The following is a 21,697-nucleotide window of genomic DNA, read 5'->3' on the forward strand; positions in this document are numbered from 1 at the left end:
CCCTTGGTTTCAAGGGCCAAGGGGTAGGGGTAAGGGCCAAGGGGTAGGGGTAAGATGGGGAAATGGGATTCAGCCTAACTGTGGTCGTCTTGACTTTGATCTGATGCAGAGTGGAGAACTCACCAGGTATATAAAGCAGAGGTTGATTGTGTTTGGTAAGAGGCAGCTGGAACCCTTACATTTATGTACAATCTCATGGTTGTACATGAATGTATGCTTCAGTTGAGTACATGCAGTATTAAGTAAACATACTCCTACATGTCAAATTTATCTTAGACAATGTGTAATATACGCAACATATTTTTAGTGATGTGTACATTTTGGCAATAAAGAGCAGTATGTGATTCAGCTTAAAACAGACTAATGTGCTGACAGAAGTTCCTAAAATAGCCGACACAACTTAGATGAAGAAAGACATCATTGAACAGCATCAACAACTGTGGTTAAATAACTCCTACAACAGCATGCTTGTTATTATTTATTATTAAAAGGGACAATACATATTAATGAACATTTTCACAAATGTAAATATGCCAGATTGTAACCTTAGGCTAATTTCCATCTGCAGACCCCCTGGCAGGTTGATGGTACACAAAAAATAATAAATGCATACAAATACACGGGCTATGTACAGAGAAACAAGGACAAGAACAGTAATCACATCATGTCAGAACAGACAGTAACAAGAAGAATGGAGAACAAAGGACATATAGAGACAACAAAAAAACATCAACTATATTACACAAACCACAATTTTGCACATGCCCTGTCTGAAATTGAAAATTAGCAAAATTAAAAAGCTTATATTTATCTTAAATTTGGCAATGGTGATATCATGAAGGTTTCTTGTCTAATATTTTCAATGCTCTTTTGTAGGATACTTTGATTGGCTCAATAGCAGCGTGATTCATATGGGACCAACTTGTGATACAGTACTCAATATGAGCCAGTATCATAGAGTGCAGGAATGTAATCGCTGCTGTATCTGTTAATGATGAACGAACCTGCCTAAAATTCCGTATATTAACATTTACTGTTTTCACAACTTTTTAAACGTGTTTTTTACAGGACAATTTCGAGTCTATCATTACTCCCAAACACTTAAATTCCTCAACATTAATCAATTCTAGTCCACCCAAGCGAACTTTTACAGCGGTCACGGTTGTTTTAGGTTTACTAAAAAACATTGATGCAGTCTTTTTAACATTAAGGCACAGGCATGAATCATTCAGCCATTTTTGTAAGTCATTTAAAGCCAATGAAAGCTGATGGGCTGCATCATCAGTACTTGTGGCTTGTGTTAAAATTACCGTATCGTCTGCATACATAATCGTGTCCACATTTTTGCACAATTTGGGCAAATTATTCACATAAAGTGAAAATAACAGGGGGCCTAGAATTGATCCCTGAGGGACACCTTGTGTATAGTGAAGATAGGGTGACTTACTATTCTTTATTTGCATTGTTTTCTATCCGATAGATAAGACTGTATCCATTTAACAATTTGATTGCTAAAGTTAAATGTTAACAGTTTAGACAAGAGCTTAAGGTGATTCACAGTGTCGAACGCACGCTTAAAGTCAACAAAAACAGCCGCAACATTACTGTTTTTGTCTAAATAAGACTTGACCTTCTCAACAAAAACACAGACAGCCGTTTCAGTTGAGTGAAGAGATCGAAATCCGAATTGCATAGGATGCAAACCTGTATTGGAATCATTAAGATGCGCAATGATAGAGTTAGGGACCCACTTTACTGCAATCTTTGAAAAGATAGGAAGTATGCTAATAGCTCGATAATTAGCAGGGTCTAATTTATCACCCGATTTACATATTGAAATGACATTTGCCACCTTCCAACTCAAGGGGGCCACTGCCTGTGTGATTGATAAATTAATAAGATGGGTCACAGGCAACAAGATACAAGATTTATAATGCTTCAGAAGATTGCTATCAAATCCAAACACATCCCTTGCTTTAGAACTTTTCAATTTAGAGATTATGTTTTGTACTTCATTTTCTGAAATTATTTGAATATTAAACTTTGAATTTTGAGTTAAGGCATCCATATAGGGATCGGTATTGCCAATATTTTGTTGAGAGTCACAAGAGTTAGAAAACAGTTGTGCGATCTCATCAATGGTACTTTGGAAATAATCATTTAATTTAGTTGCTAGGCTGAGAGGCTCTGATGACCAATTCATTAGCAAATTTGAGTTCAAGGTCTTTATCAGCAGTGTGCTTACTTTAACCAAGGAGTTTGTTAATATTTTCCCAAATTTGCTTACAATTTCGTTTGGTACTAATAATTATCGTCATAAAAAAAATAGCTTTTGCCATTCTCAAAGTTTGCGTGACTTTATTCCTTGCGGATACAAAATTTAATCGATCAGTACTTAATCCAGATTGTAACGATTTTTTAAGTAATTTGTCTCTGAGTGTCATAAGTTGTTTACACTCACTATTGATCCACGGCAAGGAATAAACTTGTTTCTTTAAATGACCAGCTTTCTGAAACTGAGACAGAACCCCTTTAATAGAGGAGTGTAGTAAATCAGAACATTTATTAGTGTAATCACAAGATAATATACTAGACCAATCAAGAGTGTTTAGAGCTGCAATTAAACGTTGTTCCTGGCTCTTTGGAATAAATGTTTGTTTTATATTAATGTTTTTACTGATACTTCTCAATCGTTTTTTAGTCAGCTTTCTGAAAAAGAATATGGCATTGTGGTCAGACAAGCCAGTCAAAAAATTGTATTTTTTTATTGTTCTACCTAGTTTGTTAGAGAACACCAGGTCTATTAGAGTTTTAGATCGATTTGATATTCTAGTGGGATCCCTGATCATTTGTGTCAGTCCAAAATTATCTGTAATTTCTTTCAGTTTCTTTCTGTCACTTCTGTTGTCCCAATTTACATTTAAGTCTCCCATTAGAATAACCTCATTATTAAACTCACAACAACTTAGAAGTGCTTTAAATTGATCATAAAAATCTAATTTTGCTGAAAGCGGACGATGAAGACATAGAACAGTAAATGACATTTCTGCTGAGAGTGACACTTTAACTCCAACACACTCAATTGGTATTTCATTAGTCCAAATTATTTGTGTACAGTTTAAGCAGTCTTTCATATACAGTAACACCCCTCCCCCCTTTCCTTGATGCCTATCCTTTCTAAAGACATTGTAGCCTTGTAATGATACCACTGCTTGTGGGCAAGAGGGTTTAAGCCAAGTTTCTGAAAGCCCTAAGAAATCTACATTTGAGTTTATGAGAAGATGCTCTAATTGTTCCCTCTTAGGGGCCATACTGCGTATGTTCAGATGGCCACCTAAGAGCCCTTTGTTTTTACACTGTGGATCCCATAAAGTCCTGGCTTCCTCTAAGAGTCTGGAATAACTTACACGATCAATGTTTTTTTAAATACAGGGTTCCTTTGTGCATGCATGGGTATGATGGGTTGTGGTGACTGGACTTAGTTGTAATAGGGTCCTGCAGTGGTGGTGTTAGCCCAAGGAGCTGCTGTGGCCCTGTTAGCAGGGGTGGAGTTAATCCAGGGAGCTGCTGTAACCCATGTAGCAGAGGGGGTATTAGCCCAGGAAACTGCTGTGACCCAGGTAGCAGAGGGGGTATTAGACCAGGAAGCTGCTGTCGCCCAGGTAGCAGAGAGGGTATTAGTCCATAGAGTTGCTGTAGCCCTGGTAGCAGAGGTTGTATTAGCCCAGAGGGCTGCTGTGGCCCAGGTAGCAGTGGTGATGTTAGCCCAGAGAGCTGCTGTAGCCCAGGTAGCAGTGGTGGTGTTAGCCCAGAGAGCTGCTGTGGCCCAGGTAGGAGTGGTGATATTAGCCCAGAGAGCTGCTGTGGCCCAGGTAGGAGTGGTGATATTAGCCCAGAGAGCTGCTGTGGCCCAGGTAGCAGTGGTAGTATTAGCCCAAAGGGTTGCTGTAGCCCAGGTAGCAGAGGTAGTGTTAGCCCAGGGAACAGCTGTAGCTGTAACATAGGACTTAAAACGGGTCCGGGATTTTGCTCAACATCACCAGCCAGAAGTATTATCATCAGAAGATTCACAACCCCAGGGAATGATCTAGATGCTGTTTGATCAAATTTACCTGAGGGCGGCCTAGCATGTCCACAATCCAGGATTCTTGCATACAGAAGATGTTGGCTCCTCTTAGCTGGATAGAGAGTTAAGTTATCCATTTTCCTTGGACATGCTAAACTCAAGAGGAGGAAGAAAGAGAAGAAGACCAGACAAGCATGGCAAAATCCAAGGGTTTTTGATATACTTTTGTGGCAGACACACAGGACCTGCCAAACACTGTGGCTGCAGCCTGGCGGCCATCTTGGATATTTTGATATTTTTGTTAGGTGCATTAAAGGTTGGAAATAATGTATTTTAATTTTTTTTAGAAAATATCTTACACAGTGACGCTCTAATATTTAACCTGGTGCTTTACATGGTTAAATTGTTATATGGTTGCAGAACTAAAGATTTTTCAAGATAGAACAATAATGTAAATTTACAATAAACTGACTTTCTGGCGGCGGGGATGGTTATGTGCCTGTCCTTTGGGCACCTCCGGGTAACCTTAACCATTTAAATAAACGCAGTCCCAAAATGATAATAATCACGTGCAAATAGGGTTTATGAATTTGCACTATAACGTTAGCTATATCAAGCTTTGATTTTGAGAGAATATTACCATTACATGCGCTTCGATTAGCAATGACATCACATATGGTTATAAACAGATCACCGGCAAGATTGTTGTGCATACCTACTTTATTCGACTGTAACAATATATATATTTTAATACGTTTATACATAGACTGTATGCGTTTATACGGTCTGCATAGCATTATTAGCATTAGTTAGCCCGGTAGCTTGGTTAGCAGGGCGCAATCTAGCTAGCTAGCTAACTGATATTAATTGGGATGCTAACATTGGCTAACGAAAAAAGTACTAAAACAAAAGTAACGTTACTTACCGGAAAATTTAACAGCCTATTCCTTTGAGTGTCTTATTGTGTAACCAAACGCTGAGTGTCAAAGTCACTATGACGAAAATCGTGGTCAACCCCCAAAATGAAGTTCATGTGCCATTGATAAGCTTTGCTAAACATATGATTGACAGGCTGAGAACTGTCAATCACATCATAGCCATGCCCTAACACACACCCTGCTTTATCACCCATTTTAAAATCAACGACAGCCATGTTGCAATTTGATTTGGGTGGATTGTTAAATTGTTACAATGTAATTTTAAATCTTCTTTAAAAATAAACAGATATGTTTATTTAGCATGTTTGTTTTGTCTATATGTGCTCGTGCTGTATTTTGCATGTGGTAGACCAGGTCTCAGCTATTAAAATTACTTTTTTTGTTTTTTTGCCCCGTCTGGTTCGAATATCAAACTCCACCTATGCCTCTAGAGGGCAGTAGTAAAGATTCTAGAGCGAATGTAATACCTATATACAATGACTGAGGATCTTTGTGACGAGTCCATAGGAACCAGTTTATGTGTTGAATTTGTTATTACACATAGTGCTTTGTTGAATCGTCTCAATTAGGGCTGCACGATTATGGCCAAAATGATAATCACGATTATTTTGATCAAAATTATGATCGCGATTATTCTCACGATTATTTGTTGATTTTAACCAAAACAAATGTTATCGTCACATAGGCTATTTATAACTGCGAGAGGGAGTGTGATGAACGCTACTCACAGAGAGACGGCTGACTCATTATGAACGGGTCCAGCACGGGTCGAACAGCGGAAACACACGTTGTTTGTTTGGAATGTCTGTATCTTCACTGCACTGCATTTTTACGAATGATATTCTGGCCATGGTTCACATCTCTGGTGTCAGGTCATCTCAGGTCCAGGTCCACGTCCACGTCCAGCAGCTCCGTCTCACACGCTGTTACTCTACCAACTGAAGTTAGTCGCATTCAATAACTTCTTCTGTGTTCTTCGCCGAGGCGCCCGCGATAGCAGTGTTATCCGCGGAAACACTGGTACAAATACAGGTTTGCCCCTCATACTTAACAATATACAGGTGTGTTAATAAAAAATTAAAACTTTAGACAAATGTCAGAAGTGTGGACTGGAGGCCGCTGTCTGGCTGGGCGCGGAGAGTAATAGGAGAGAGAGTAGAGGAGAGATTCAACACAGGCACGGCTTTACAGACAAAATGGGTCATGTAACGCAAAATCAAACCATAAATTCACTGGAAAATATATGATTTTCTCGCCTAAATTTTTACCCCCTAAAACATGCTGCAGTTTCCACATGCTTTGGCCCTCTGTGATGACCCTGAGTTCATTGTGAAGCTAACACTCTCAACTTGTTGTTTCTAGTGGCATTGTGACACTAGGCCTTACTGACACAGAGCTACAGAGGTTAGAACACAGAATTTCTATTTCCGTCCAAGTAAATCATCTGAAAAATTAATAAAAATCACTACTGTAAGCATATTACAACTGCTATACACTAAAATAGTACCCTAGCAACATGTCTCAACTTTGAACAGAAAAAATCCAGAAGAAAATTGCTTATAAAATGGATTTTATATGAATGTTTTTCTACAGATATGTCCGTGCGTTTGTCTAATTTCTTATTTCTAAAAAAGCCAAAAAAGTGCAAAATACATAACTTCTGAAATACAAAAACACATCCACATCACTCACACACATGCCTGAAATAAGTAGATACATAGATAAAAGGAATAAGTAATCATAATTTGATGAAATGTTGAAATGCTATAAGAAGGCCATATTTTTGGCTTTCAGACAGTTGGAGTCAACTCAGGGATAGGTTTTTTTGGCCATGTCTGGTACCATTCAACTCGTCTGTTTACTGGCTACACAGGGATGCCAGTTTTATGACCTGTCCTTCTAATTGGTGCGTTCTACTGTCATTCTTTCCCACGTGGGCCCAATGGGGGCTGTGCGATATGATTGGCTTAGTTTGAGTGTATCTCTTGATAGAATCATGCTATTGGCTAGCAACCAGGTCCATTGGAACATGCTGGCACCACAGATTACAATGACGTGTCGACATGCTTTCTAGCGCGCACAGGGAAAAAGTTACACGCGATCAAAACCGAGAAATGATGCATGATCCCAATTTCGAACCACCAGTGGTACACTGAACACAAAACAGGATAAACAGCATTGCAGCGGATGCGAGGACATTAGCACTGGTGCGTCCTATAGGAGCTGACAGCAAACAGCTAAAGGAGACGCTAATAGCACCGACTAGCACTGGTCACTGCTGTTGTCTGAAAAACCACACAGACGGGACAACATGTTGCGTTTACTGGTAACTGGTAAACCTTGAGACTGACGTATAACCGACCGCTATCTGTTGAGTTTTCCTCCCGTTACTCTGTCCTCTGTGACTGTCTACATCTAGAAACTAACTTGCACGTGGTGCAGGGAACTACTCTGGCTGGCTCATGATCAGACATGATCAGCGGTAGATGCGCTATTCAAAAAAACCCGGAGCGTTCTATGAAATGATGCTTTAAAAAAATTAATCACTCGATCACGCAAATTTGATCGTGGGAAGTCAAAATTGTGATCGCGATTAAAATTCGATTAATTGTGCAGCCCTAGTCTCAATGTTTTATTGTTTTATTTCATGTGAATACTAGTTTACTAGAGGAGTAACTTAGTATTTTTATAATCTGAAAAAAAGTAAACAAAACATTCACAACAGTTACAAATAACACACTGGGACATAGGAACGCGTAGGGATGAGCCGAATACTCGGCTGAAACGAGTATCCGGTACGGATAACTTTTGCCGAGTACAAGTTTCATACGAGTAATGCGAGTCAATATCCGTAATCGGATTCAATGAAAGTCTCCACTGACTGTGTCTCCGTTCTGTGATAGGCTAGTCACAGTGCTAGTCACAGCACCTCTCCCTTACACTATTCTGTGATAGGCTAGTCCCAGTGCCCCTCCCCTACACTATTCTGTGATTGGCTAGTCCCAGCGCCCCTCTCTACACACACAGATTCCTTCTGTTGCTGTGTGCAACTCCGCTCACACGCACCCAGAACACGGAGAAGTGAACGGCTCTCCCCCTCAGGTCCGCGGTGCTTTCCCGTTAACATTTAGGGTTTCTTCAGCTTCAGGTTTGTTTTATACTTCAGTTTGACCTAGTACCTAGTCCCCAGGAGACTTCTAGTAACCGTGGGGTTGGTTCAGACATAGTGCTTGGTAGAATGCGACTCGGGTTGCATCTCTGCCGTCAAAGTTTTTTTTTTTTTTTTTAACTGCCTGCTGGCTCTAACCAGTTTTTTGAGTGTCTGAAACTTTCTTGCTGTGTTTTATAAAAAAAAAAATAAAAGGCAGTTGCGGTATAAATGAATAATATTACAAATGAAGATACACACACAAACGCATTCCAACCCACCGCCCCCCTCTCTCTGTTTCTATCTCTCTCTCTCTCTCTCTCTCTCTCTCTCTCTCTCTCTCTCTCTCTCTCTCTCTCAGTATCTCTTACTCACTCACAGACACACAACAATTGAGTGTTTGTCTGTGAGTGTGAAAATAAAAAAGAACCAAAAATAAACAAATGATCCCACTGATCATAGAAAAATTTAAAGTTAAAAAATAAAGTTATATTGTTGAATATGAAAACTCTTGTTTTACATTTTACTTAATACTTGCAAGCACATTGCTGTATTTATTGTTGCAAAACTTGTTATATACTGTAGGCCTATATAGTTTGTTTGTTACCACGACAAAACCAATGACACTCAATGCTGCTGCTGTCATGTAAATAGTTTTCTAATCAGCAATAAATATAACAATTTTTGATCAGCCCATATCAATTGCATGCTTAAAATAACATACCGGTTAAAGCCCCCCCCCCCCCCCCCATTTCAAGACAACCCGACCCACTTCCGGGTTAAATCTGACCACTTCCGGGTTAAGGCCCCGCCCAGTCCGAGTACGGATCCGGATACAGATAATTCATGTGGTAAACAGATACAGATACAGATAATGCTGTACTCGCTCAACCCTAGGAACGCGTCCCTGGGCAACAAAATCCCAGAAAGAAAAAACGGGAGGGAGAGAGACAAAACAACACATGCAGAAACAGACACACAAACAGACACACACAGACAGACACAAGACAAGGGACCAATTACATACACAAACAAAAGAAAAGGCTACAACATTGCCTTCAAGTACTCATCAATGCTGTGCCAAGTCTCCAAAGTCTTCCCTGGGCTCCACCCACACGAGTTGTAAGTCCAGCCTTAACTCTTCAATAGAAATATATTTGTCCAAGCTAGCTGATTCATCTGCTGGTAACTGAGGCAAGTCAAGCTGATTTAAACAGCTGTCACAGTGAGATTTATCCAACATAACCTCAGATTCATATAGATTGTTTGATGTTTGTAACAATGAGTCTAATCTGGCCAACTCAGCTTCAAGGTTTTGCAGCTTCAGTGACGTAGCTTTGCTCACATTAGAGCAGAAAAGTATGGTATTGTTCCTAATAAAACCTTTTATCGTGTCCCACAGTATCCTGGGGTCTTCTACAGAGCCAACTTTAATTTCTGCAAATATCTGGAATTCTGCAATGAACTGAGTGACATAGGATTCATTTTTCAGTAAAGAAGAATGGAGATGCCATCTAATATTGAATATTGAAACAATGGCCGAGTGTGGTGGCGCAAAGGACCCCTTTATGGTCAGATAATGCCATTGGAAGTAACATTTTATCAATTAAATGAAATAATTTAGTGGATGCAAAAAGAAAATCTATACTGGGAAAGGATTTACCTGAGAAAAAGAAATAGTCCCTACAGGTGGGATTAACTGCACACTAAATATCTATAAGCCCCAAGCTGCTGGCCAATGATTTCAGAGCATTTGTGGCCTGAGCCTGGTCCCTAGTGGCCTTTGCGTTTGACTATCAATATTTGGGTCCCACACAGCATTGAAATCTGCACCAACAATAAAAGAAAAGTCGGTTAACTCCAGCATTTGATTGGTGAGCGTATCATAGAAATTGCCATAAAACATTTTAGGCGCGTAAACTGACACAAATGCAGTTTTGGACAACAATGGCCTCGCCTTTTGTTTTTGAGCTTGCTGATGATGATCTAATGCAGTAAATGAGAATCCTGTAAAAATGCAATGTCAACATTTCGCTTTTTTACTAAGCCCAGAGTGCTGGCTCGTTTCTGAGGCGCATTCATTCCACCACAATTCCAAACTAAAAATGAAAGCTCATCCATTATCAAAAAGGCTGCGTTCTAAAAGTACATGTAGATATTACTACTGCCTTTCATTTTGCTAAATCCTGAACATGTAAAACATATAACAACCACAGACGAGACATTGATGAAGAAATGAGAGCAGGGGAGGAAAACATCTTCAGAGAGGCTAACATATAAAGTAGGTCTCTGATCAAGATCGAATACGGGGCAGCAGAAATGGTCCATAAATATCTGGTTGCAACAGCAACTGGTTCTAAACTAAATTAACATCAGAATAAACACATTTTCTTTCAACAGAAACAAGAAACACAGAGCACAAAACACCTTGGAAAGGAAACTCTAGCCTAGCAGTGGCCCATGTAACGTATGGAGCGTAGACTATATTAAGTTAGGTCGACATAGCATTAAGAAACACAGTCTCTGTAATCATATCAGACAACAGTGCGACAAAAATCAGAATGCATTAAAGGAACGGCACCCTCCGTGACGGGATCCGAAGCGTCGGCTCTCCCTCCCAGCAGCAGCAGGAGGACAGGGCCTGGTTTACACAGTCCTTAGCCTCCACTGCGTAAATTAATGCTCTGTACTGGGCGTTGTCTCTGATCTTCAGTGTTACCGGATAAAGCAGGAAAAAGACCCTTCACTCGCGCTAAATCCATGGTTTGATAGAAGGCTTGTTGCCGCTTGACCATGTAGTTGCTGTAATCCGGGGAGAAGTAAATTTTCCTGCCCTGAATGATGAGCGGAGGTCTCTGTGGAGCCTGTAGGATTGCCTGCCTGGCTGTGTAGCGGAGGACGTTGAAAATCAACCTGCGATTAGTAGTGGTGTTCTTCTTTGGGCCATCACTGTAAATTTCGGTCAGCTCTCATAATCTCTATCTGAACATCTGCTAGATTCTGGAACCACTTAGGAAGCGAGCGTGAGAGATACTGGATATGCTATCCAGTATCTCGCCACCTTCTTGTCCATCTTTCATTCCAACAATGCGGATGTTGCATCTCCATTTTCTGTCCTCCATGTCTGCTAGGTTCACCTCCAGCTCTTGTAAAGAATGGCCATGACTGTCAAGAATACTTGTGTTGCTTTCCACGGTGGTTTGTAGGTTGTTCAAAACAGCTCTGAAAGAGCCAAGGGTTGCAGTCAGAGATGCTAGCTGGGCATGAACAGTAGTTAGCTTGTTGTCATTGTTGGTAGCCATTTGTTGAATATGAGAAAAACTTGGGATCGAGGTAACTTTTCTGTTTCTCCAGCAATCCCTCTGCAAAGGTGTCTGTATCGCTGCGTTAGACTTTTTCTTGTTTGCCATTCTGCTTCAAGTAATTTGAACGAGCACAATGGTCAAATATCGATGTTGGAACCATATAAAACAACAATTTGACATATTTGGGCCAAATTTAAGCCGCCATCTCTGTCCAGCCGATCACAGGACTCCAGGACTAATTTAGTATTTGAAGCAATGCAGTAATGAAGGACGTGTTTTAGTTTCCATGCATATTGTGTTTCCACAGCAATGTTAGTGAGTAAATCTACTGAAATGGCCAACGTAACAGTGGAATGTGATGCGTAAAATGAGAGAGCAGAGGTTAAATCATGTAAGTTACGTCTGTATAAAAAAGACAATGGTTAAATGTACGTCTTTGCCAAGTGCAAACCCTTACCAAACATAACACTCTGTTGTTTGGATCTCTTAAAACCACTCACAACCATCTAAGGCGGCGCTAATCCCTGGATGCAGCAACAATGCCCTTGCAAATAGAAAACAGGTTTCATACTGTACTGTACATCCGGTGAACCAGACTATAGTAGAGGTAATCCATCCCCTCAATATTTCTGCTGGACATGCTCCCAGCTATTATTTGAATCCTAAATTTTATTTGAGAATTTATAGTATGCACAAAAAGCTGCTATATATAAAAAATATACCTCACAAAGTGTGAGGGTTGTGGAGGCTGCCGAACAAAGTTCCATTGCACTCTCAGCTACACTCTAAAAAATAAAACATTGGGTCTACAAAAAAAAACATGTTAACGTTTTTCACTACAATATTTAAGTTAAGACTGCTGGCAGAATTACATTAATTCAAAGCAATGTTTTGAGTTTGGTGAATTACCTTTTATGCCACAATAAAACACATTTCTAAGTAACATGAATTTAATAATTGTCAACATTAATGCGAGTATTTAAGATGATTCAACATAATGTTTTAAGTTAGGTGAAGAAGCTTTTTGATCACAATAAAACACATTTCCAAGTAGCATGGACTTAATAATTAAGTTGATCTCTGCAATAGTTAACTTGAGCCCTGTCCTATAATAATGACATTTCCCTGTGTTTCCCAGGAAGCTAAGTTGCTCAAAACTCCAACCTTGGTTATTTGGTGGGTGGGAGGAGCCTGCAACCAAGGTTGGAGTTTTGAAAAACTTAGCCTTCTGTGAAACACAGGCTATCATGATGCAATGACTCATCAAAACAGTTGGGTCTTTGTCTAAGAGTTGGAGATTTTTTATGTGACACTAAGGACTTCAAAGTGGACTTATATAAATATATAAAATATAAAATGACCAGAAAGGTTGCTAAGAGTATTTAGAGGCATGAGGGGGATGTCAAAACCTGGTAACCGGACAACAGCTAAGGGTGCTCAAAAAGAACAGAAATTCAGACGGTAATATTTTTATTAATTAGAACCATTTATTAAAATTAACAGTAGCACTAAATCCTTAAAAGTGCAAACATGCTTCTTCACACTGACCACGTCTGAACTTGAACCCCTTGGTCCACGACACCAGGATACCAGGAAAAGATGAAGACCTGAGTAGGGAGATAAATTACGAAAAATGATTTGAAACTTGTAATGCCCGGTGGCCAAGTGTGTTTTTTGTGAAGGGGCCAATCTTAAAGTAAGACTTGTAAGGCTGAAAAGATCAATTATGACAAAAACATTTCAAGAAAATTATAAGGGTTGCTAATGGAGGATGGATGTTTTAGTGCTAACAAAACAATTATCCATCATGAATTCACATTAAATTACTGACTTTTTTAAGGAATGATGTATATTTTTAAACAACTTTCCTATCAGTATGTATCTAGCATCACCCTTATAAATGAAATATGGTTCTTCAGGGGCTGTTTTCAGATCTGCCCCCACTGCTAAAAAAGAATCCTAGAGCAAACACTATTCATTAACATTAAAAACACACTATTTTGTGGTAAAATACAAGTAAAAAGGTAAAAAATGGAATTCCCAAAAATATAAATTGAAAATAAAACGGAATTCATAGGGTCCTACATAACTGACTGGTTATGAGAAAAGTATCTGAACAAATAGTTCAGCTAATCTGTCGGTACACGATCCGTCCTGCCTACACGATCCGTTCTGCGCATGCAATTTGTTGCAAAAATCCTTGATCATGCGGCACATTTTCTTTATTCAATAGAATATCTGGGATATTTATGGGATGAAATTGCGGGCACTTGGAACAACTGCGGTTTAAGGAAAAAAGGAATGTGTTTTTCTTGTTGTGCAATTGTGTCACTTCATAACATTACCATGGCAACAGGGGAAATGGCTGCCTAGTGTAAAGTAAACACAACATTTACTTACTGTTAAGGTATTTGTGACTTTAAGCAACAAAAATCATGCAAGCCCCGCATTATTTTGCATGGACATCTGCAATTTTGTGCAGCAAAATAAATTGCCCCCCGCGTAAAAATGCGGACTTTGGCTGATTTTAAACGAGTGCATTTTAATGTAACGTGTTACAATAATATGAAACATGATTTGAGGCTTGTTAATGTGGTGCTGGAATATTCCTTTTACTGGCCTGGGCCCTGTATTTGTCTTGCAAATGTTTTATTTTTAATTTTTTTAAATGCTTTGACTTTCCCTCAGTCAAAAAGAATTCCCATTCCACATGTAATCAAATGTTAATGTAAAAACTCCGTTATATTTTTGGATTGGCCACCACGTAAACACTTCTTAATTCATAGCCTGGCGTAAACAATATTTAAAAATTTAAAATAAATTAAAAAAAAGATAACTTCACTTAATTATAATGTCACCTATGACTGGTACACAGATGTCAGTACACAGTTTTGGATCAGTGACAAGTGTTAATTTAAATATCTTTATTAAAAAAAAACTACTAAAAAAAGTAGATTACATGTTGAGCACTTGTGAACTACAAAAAAGTCTGGCCTACAAAAAAATGCTAATACATAATTTTATATATATATATATATATATTCTGTATATGCACCTCTGGTATTGAATTTTCGTATATGTACATACTGGCGATATAATTGTTCTTTGTTAATAAAATGAAAAAAAAAAAAAAGCTGTCCGTTGTGACGCTTGGCCATCAAGTGTTCAGACGCATGCGTGGTACCAATAGTGCAGGGAAACAGCCAGGTTTTCAGCTACGTATTTATGCGCATGCGTGAACATTGTGCGCATGCGCAGAACGGATCCTGTAGGCAGGACGGATCGTGTACCCACATAATCAACAACAGGCCGAATCAACAAGCCAAAATGGAGGCCTAGCCTCTTTGCAAGCAGTGGCTATTACTGCTAGGTGTTTTAGCACGTTTATAAACTACAAGTAGCTACCTCATTTACTCATTACTCATTTACTAGCTGACTAACAAACTAGTGTAGGTTGTGAGTTGGCGAGTTGTAGGTTGTGTGTCTGCATTTAGTATATCTTGTCTGAGTCATAGTCTAATCATGTCTAGCTAACGTTATAGCTACTTACAGTTTATAAACGTGGCAAGACTACATGCTAACCGGAGCGGTGGCTAATTGGTAATCCCATATTAAATTAGCTTGCCAAGAAGTTTTCCCTGGCTACCTGGCCACCTATTACTCCCGCATTTAAGCCTGCTCAGTCAGCGCCAGGCTGCAACTACTAGCGTTAGCTTACTTTACCTTGGCACACAGACTGTAGCCTACTATCAACACTGCTCAAATTTCAGAGTTTCGGTATTCGGTTACAGTCGGCTATCAACAACAGAACCCTGAACAAATGCAAATATGTGTGATTAGGCATAAAATTACTTACCATTCAACACATTCGCTTCAATCTGTTAATGCTCTTGCTCTCGTCTGGCCTTGAACATGCCCGCACATGCAGGAGAGGGAAACTGCGGGCCGTTTACACGTATTCAATTTTTATTTTACATTAAAAGAACTGGCTAATTACCATATTAGCATATGAATACAGCACCTTAGTTAATCTGTTAGCTTTGCGCAATTAGCATCAATTAGAATGGATGCTAGCAAACTCAAGGCCTATCACTAGCTAGCTAGTGCTAAGGAGTGACTCACCATTTTAACTGAATTCACTGCCTTTAACTCCGTGACAACAGTGGATTCAGGCACAGCTCTCTTTTGCTCTATTTACAACAAGGCATAGCAAGTAATAGACAGTATTTAGTCTGTAGAATTAATTCATATCACTAAATGTTTTCTATTATCTTACTGAGTGAATACCTGCAGCCTCCTAGACGTAAATCTAGCAATATAACGTAGCCAAGTTGACTTGATAGCTGATTGGTCAGCTCACGGACCAGTTTACCCATTGGCTTATTTACAAGTCCATCAAAGCTATCAAAAAATAAGTGAAAGTTAAATAATCTTTCACTGTTTTCTCCCATAGCTTTTGCCAACTACTTTTGACCACATTTTAATAACTTGGAAAACAAAATGAAAGTCTAAAAATAAAATATTAAAATAAAATATAAAATAATATAGGAGTTTTATGACAGCCAGATTTGTGAAATATCCTGTCACACATCTATCTTACCAAGTGCTAGAATTGGTCTCTAACCTTGCACATCTAATTATAATAATCTTTATTTTTACATGTCATGAATGACAGAAAACACAAACGTTTATGACGTGTTTAGTCTAAAGTTAATGACACGATGTAAAGTGTTACCACATCTTATTTATTGCTAAGATATGGTCAAATTTTAAATCATTTAATTAAAACGTTATAACAATAACTTATTTCCCCTGTCGAAACAAAAACAACAACAACAACAGATGGAAGAAGGGTATATTACAATAGCTTTGAATGCACCATGAGCTTTCTACGATAGTGTATTAGGGCCATTGTAAGAAGAAAAAAGCCAGGGGAGGGGGCTAACATTTCAAAATGAAAGTCATACATTTAAAAGAAAAAAACTTGGATATTCTCTGATATTAAAATCGTAAATTAACGAGAAAAAAAGTCAGAGAAATTGTCGTTTTCCTGTTTCCTTGAATTGTGCTCCAACCAAGTGGGAGCTGTTTAGGGTAGGTTTTGCTATAATAGCTTGCAGGCACTAAAAAGGGTTGTTTTAAAAATGTTAATATCAATACTGCTGCCATTTTACAGTTACAGCCATTGGAAAGCAGCAGGTACTGTATATGTTCCTTCTGCATCTCTAACTGGAGTGATCAGGTAACACAGCTCTATGAAAAATTGTGAATCGCTTAAAACTTCTCGCTCCGCATATACAGTGATGTGAAAAAGTGTTTGCCCCCTTCCTCATTTCCTGTTCCTTTGCATGTTTGTCACACTTAAGTGTTTCGGAACATCAAACCAATTTAAACAATAGTCAAGGACAACACAAGTAAACACAAAATGCCATTTTTAAATGAAGGTGTTTATTATTAAAGGTGAAAAAAAATCCAAACCATCATGGCCCTGTGTGAAAAAGTGATTGCCCCCTAAACCTAATAACTGGTTGGGCCACCCTGAGCAGCAACAACTGCAACCAAGCGTTTGCGATAACGTGCAATAAGGCTTTTACAGCGTCCTGGAGGAATTTTGGCCCACTTATCTTTGCAGAATTGTCCTAATTCAGTTACATTAGAGGGTTCTCGAGCATGAACGGCCTTTTTAAGGTCATACCACAACATCTCAGTAGGATTCAGGTCAGGACTTTGGCTAGGCCACTCCAAAGTCTTCATTTTGTTTTTCTTCAGCCATTCGGTGGTGGACTTGCTGCTGTGTTTAGGATCATTGTCCTGCTGCGGAACCCAAGTTCGTTTTAGCTTGAGTACACGAACAGATGGTCGGACATTCTCGTTCAGGATCTCTTGGTAGACAGCTGAATTCATAGTTCCTTTTATCACGGCAAGTCTTCCAGGTCCTGAAGCAGCAAAACAGCCCCAAAACCATCACACTACCACCACCATATTTTACTGTTGGTATAGAGTTCTTTTTATGAAATGCAGTGTTCCTTCTACGCCAGATATACTCGGACACACACCTTCCAAAGAGTTCCACTTTTGTGTCATCGGTCCACAGAATGATGTCCCAAAAGTCTTGGGGATCATCAAGATGTGTTGTGGAGAAATTGAGACGAGCTTTGATGTTCTTTTTGCTCAGCAGTGGTTTTCTCCTTGGAACTCTGCCATGCAGGCCATTTTTGCCCAGTCTTTTCCTGATGGTTCAGGCATGAATGCTGACCTTAACTGAGGCAAGTGAGGCCTGCAGTTCTTTGGACGTTGTTGTGGGGTCTTTTGTGACCTCTTGGATGAGTCGTCGCTGCGCTCTTGGGGTAATTTTGGGCGGCCGGACACTCCTGGGGAGGTTCACCACTGTTCCATGTCTTGGCTTGATGCACAACATAATGTTATCCCATACAATAACTGTCCTCTGAGGAAAACTGTCTATAGGATGCCAAGTGGGGTGGCAGTAGCTCAGTCCATAGGGAGTTGTGTTGTGAACCGGAGGGTCACTGGTTCAAGTCCCCGTGTGGACCAAAAGGTAGGGAGTGTGGATTGGTGGCTGGAGAGATGCTACTTCACCTCCTGGGCAATGCCAGGGGCTGTTGAGCAAGGCACTGTACCCCCCCAACCGCTCAGGGCGCTGGTTCGGCTGGCAGCCCCATCACTCTAACATCTCTCCATTAGTTAATGTACAGACCCTGAGTGTGTGGAGTTTAGGACTGTGTGTGATACTAACAAAAATGTGGACACAGATTGTAAATTGTAATTTCCCCATTGGGGATCAATAAACAGATTAAAAATTAAAAATTAAAATTAATAGTCAGGGTGTCATGACAAGCAGAGTTCCTCTGTTAGTTGGTAAAAGTGGTGAATGTTTCTTTCTAATCTGTGCCTAAGTCGGCCGCCATAGACTGTAAATATTAATGGACAACGCATCTGGTTTGGGAAAGTGCTGCAAATGCAGAAGTACGTTAAACCAGCAATCTATCTGAATTCCAGTAGAGGGCGACACATGCGATTGCAAAATGAGGTTGGTTTGTTTGTGAGAAAGTGAACCACTTCTCGCTTGATTTATTACCTCAGTAAACATTTTCATGAAGAGTTTATGGTCTCAATCGCTAGATTTTAGTTTTAAGTCTTCAGCAACACAGAATATTATTCATTTTTTTAAATCGGCAATAAAGCAGGGGGTTGTTTCAGGGCGTGGCTATGATATGACTTCCAGTGAAAGTGTGCAACATAACACAGAGTGTAAGCCGCTCCTCCCTCACTCCTCCTTCTCTCCTCCTTCACTCTTCCCTCTTGTCTGAAATCGTCACGTAACAGCAAACTTGAACAAACGGAAAGCAGATCTTCACAAACCAATGGGTGATGTCCCACATGGGCTGTCCGTTAACATACAGCCTATGTGTGCCACCTATGCTCAAAGGAAGCCACAGAAATAATAAAAGTGTGTTTGGCACATAACCAATGCACTTGGCAGGGCAAGCCTGATCTTGACAGCATTGGACAGATAAGGATATCACTACGCAAGAATTTTAGAGTTTTTTCTTGCAAATAGAGTTTTTTTTAGTATGCAACTCTTGCAAATTTATGACTTTATAATCTCAGAGAATATAGAGAATATCCAAGTTTTTTTCTTGAATTTACGACTTTAATGTCAGACATTCTGAGTTTTTTCTTGGAATTTTCCCCCCCTCCTCGGGCTCCCTATTTTTTATTTCATTTTTTCCTACAATGGACCCTTATACACGTGACATTTTGAAATGGCAATTGAATGCATAATTAAGTATCATCTGTGTTGTTTCTCCGACAGTGGCCATGGTGCAGTTAGTCTACTCTGTGTTTGATCCAGCGGAATCTCCTGATATCTCCTTTCACGCCTATTTCTGCCTAGACTTTTATTTGTGAAAAATTGCAATTTATTAAAAACCTACTTTTCCAAAATCCTCCTACCTGTGCAACCGATCTGCACAAAACTTGGTAAGTGGCATCTCAAGATCAACCTGACAAAAGTTCAGTGCATTTAAATGGGAAATTTGCAATCGCTATATCTCTGCCATAGTAAGTGCTATCAACACAAAACGTTCGGCATACTGCTCCGAGGCTCTGTACAAAATTCGGTAAAGGCCATTAGGGGGCCCTATAGTCAATGTAGACAAGTTTGACCCCTTTACGTATACAACATTTACGACGCCGAAAAGGCACTTCTGATTCATAACTTAATAACTTTATAATTATAACTAGTGAAAACATAGGGTCTTTTGGAGCTAAAAACACAGTCACCCGTTCTGCTGATGTCTTTGTTGTATTCCTAGCCCTTAAAGAAGGTTTTGTATTCAGTCTAGCTAAGTTTCACCCTTCTACTCAATCAATGTTAATGGGATATTTGCAACGGCAGAGTAGCGCAGACCTTGCGGCGTACACCTCTTGATATTCACCGATGTTTGCCTCCCCATCGTTATCCTTTGGTTCCCGCTTTTGCGCGCTCCCCGGTTCATTGGGGGCGACTGGTGCAATTAGGCCTGTCATACCTGCTTGCAATTGTAGTTACTATTATTACTGCTATTTTTTTTTCACCACAAAAAGGAATGAGTAAATGTGAGTGCACAAATGTGTACACTTTAATATTTTTGAAAAGACAATACAGGAGAATGAGCCTAAGGGTTTACTGAACACATTTAACACACATCAATATTTAATTAATAAATATATATAACTATTAAATAAATAAATATTTTTCAAAGTGAGTAAGCTTGGCTGAAAAGGTTTAACATTAATGAGACATAGTCAAAATGTATAGCTTTCATATCCAGCTTCACACTAATGCAGTCAGGTTGCTTTTTTTGATGTAAACTGGCTGAGGGCTTTTCCTCTGCTTGCTGGCTGTTTCTCTCTGTGTGCATGCTTGTGTATGTGTGTGTGTTCTCAAAGTTCCAGACACCAGATGTTTAGAGTGGAGGGGAAGTGGAGCTGGCGCCATGAAGGGCAGAGGGCAGCAAGAAGGCACGCAAACTGAAACCACACAAATGCGTACACGCACACACACACACACACACTCACACACACACACACACACACACACACACACACTTGGCACATTCCCCAGCGGTCTCTCCAACACATTCCCCCACTTTGCTTCTTCAGTCCATCTGCTCCAACATACTTTGAAACAAGAAGGGGAAAAAACACAGTCATCAGCCTGTCAGACATCGGCAGCTGGTGGAGAGAGAGGGAGAGAGAGAGAGAGAGAGAGAGAGAGAGAGGTGGGGGTGAAATACGTTTTGAGTCTGTATGCACACAGTTAGCAGGAAAAAATACATTTTTCACTTCTTTTTTAATTTTGATGTTTGCAGCACCATATGCCTGAGGTCACAAAAATCAGAACTGGAAAATCTGGACAAAAAAACGGTTGCATGGCAAATCTTTGAGCTTAGCTGCTGAACATGTTGAATCTCAACAATCTACCAATTATATTAATACTAAGAGTTTTGTACCACTTACACCGTAGTTGTAGTAGCAGTGATTGAAGAATATTGTATTTAAAGAGGGACTTGTTGTCATGATGTTGTTTCCAATAACAACTGCTTTTCCTGCTCAAAATTAGTATGTGTCTGCTTGGATTTGAAAATGTCCATTCACCTGGATTCTCTGGTCCCTCCCTAATTGTGATGTAATAGGCGAGACTTCCCAACTTGTAGCAGCTACAGCTGCAAGTATAAATAGTGGAACCCTTGCTGATTGTAGCCATAGCACCTGCTAGTGGAAAGATGTCATACATGAGCAATATATTTATTTCTCTTCTGTGTTAGTAAACACAACATATTGTGGGCCAGCCAACAACTGAGATTTATTCAGCGCCTAACAAGATACTTAGGTCCGACAAACAGTATTTTTAACCGGGATAAATAGCATGGGATAAATAGCACTCCTCCACAGGCACACACAGCGAAAAACCTCCTACTGTGTATGTCTGTGAACCGCTAGCCCAGCTTTAACACAGTTACTTACATAGTGACTTGCTCAAAGGGTTATAAATGTGCACTAGTTACTGTCAAAGCTCAACTTTTGTATTTCCCTTAATAGTGTTTTCATCTTGACCTGTAGTGGTGAGATAGTAACACAGATTCCACAGGTGGAATTTCATATTAAACACATCATAATTTTGGTTGACATCCACTTGATTTTTCTAACTCAGACTGCTAAAGCCACATTAACTTTT

At 39.6% G+C, this 21,697-nt stretch overlaps 1 protein-coding gene and 1 long non-coding RNA gene across 3 annotated transcripts in view; both read left to right on the plus strand.

The window, feature by feature from the left end:
- Positions 1-21,697, plus strand: part of atoh8 (atonal bHLH transcription factor 8) — a 34,225-nt gene that overhangs the window by 9,004 nt on the left and 3,524 nt on the right. The window contains exon 4 of one of the 2 annotated variants that reach the window (XM_034883077.1): positions 20,410-20,722. The exons of the other annotated variant lie outside the window; for it this stretch is intronic. Within the exon in view, the coding sequence (XP_034738968.1) occupies positions 20,410-20,430 (21 nt within the window). The 3' untranslated portion in view covers positions 20,431-20,722. Of the gene's footprint in view, positions 1-20,409; positions 20,723-21,697 lie in introns of those variants that run through there. 2 annotated transcript variants of the gene reach the window in all.
- Positions 99-19,895, plus strand: LOC117951390. Its single transcript, XR_004658156.1, has 3 exons — positions 99-110; positions 14,661-14,664; positions 19,829-19,895. It is a non-coding gene; the product is annotated as an uncharacterized LOC117951390 (long non-coding RNA).

Source organism: Etheostoma cragini, chromosome 10 (assembly GCF_013103735.1).
Source record: "Etheostoma cragini isolate CJK2018 chromosome 10, CSU_Ecrag_1.0, whole genome shotgun sequence".
Taxonomy (NCBI): Eukaryota; Metazoa; Chordata; class Actinopteri; order Perciformes; family Percidae; genus Etheostoma; species Etheostoma cragini.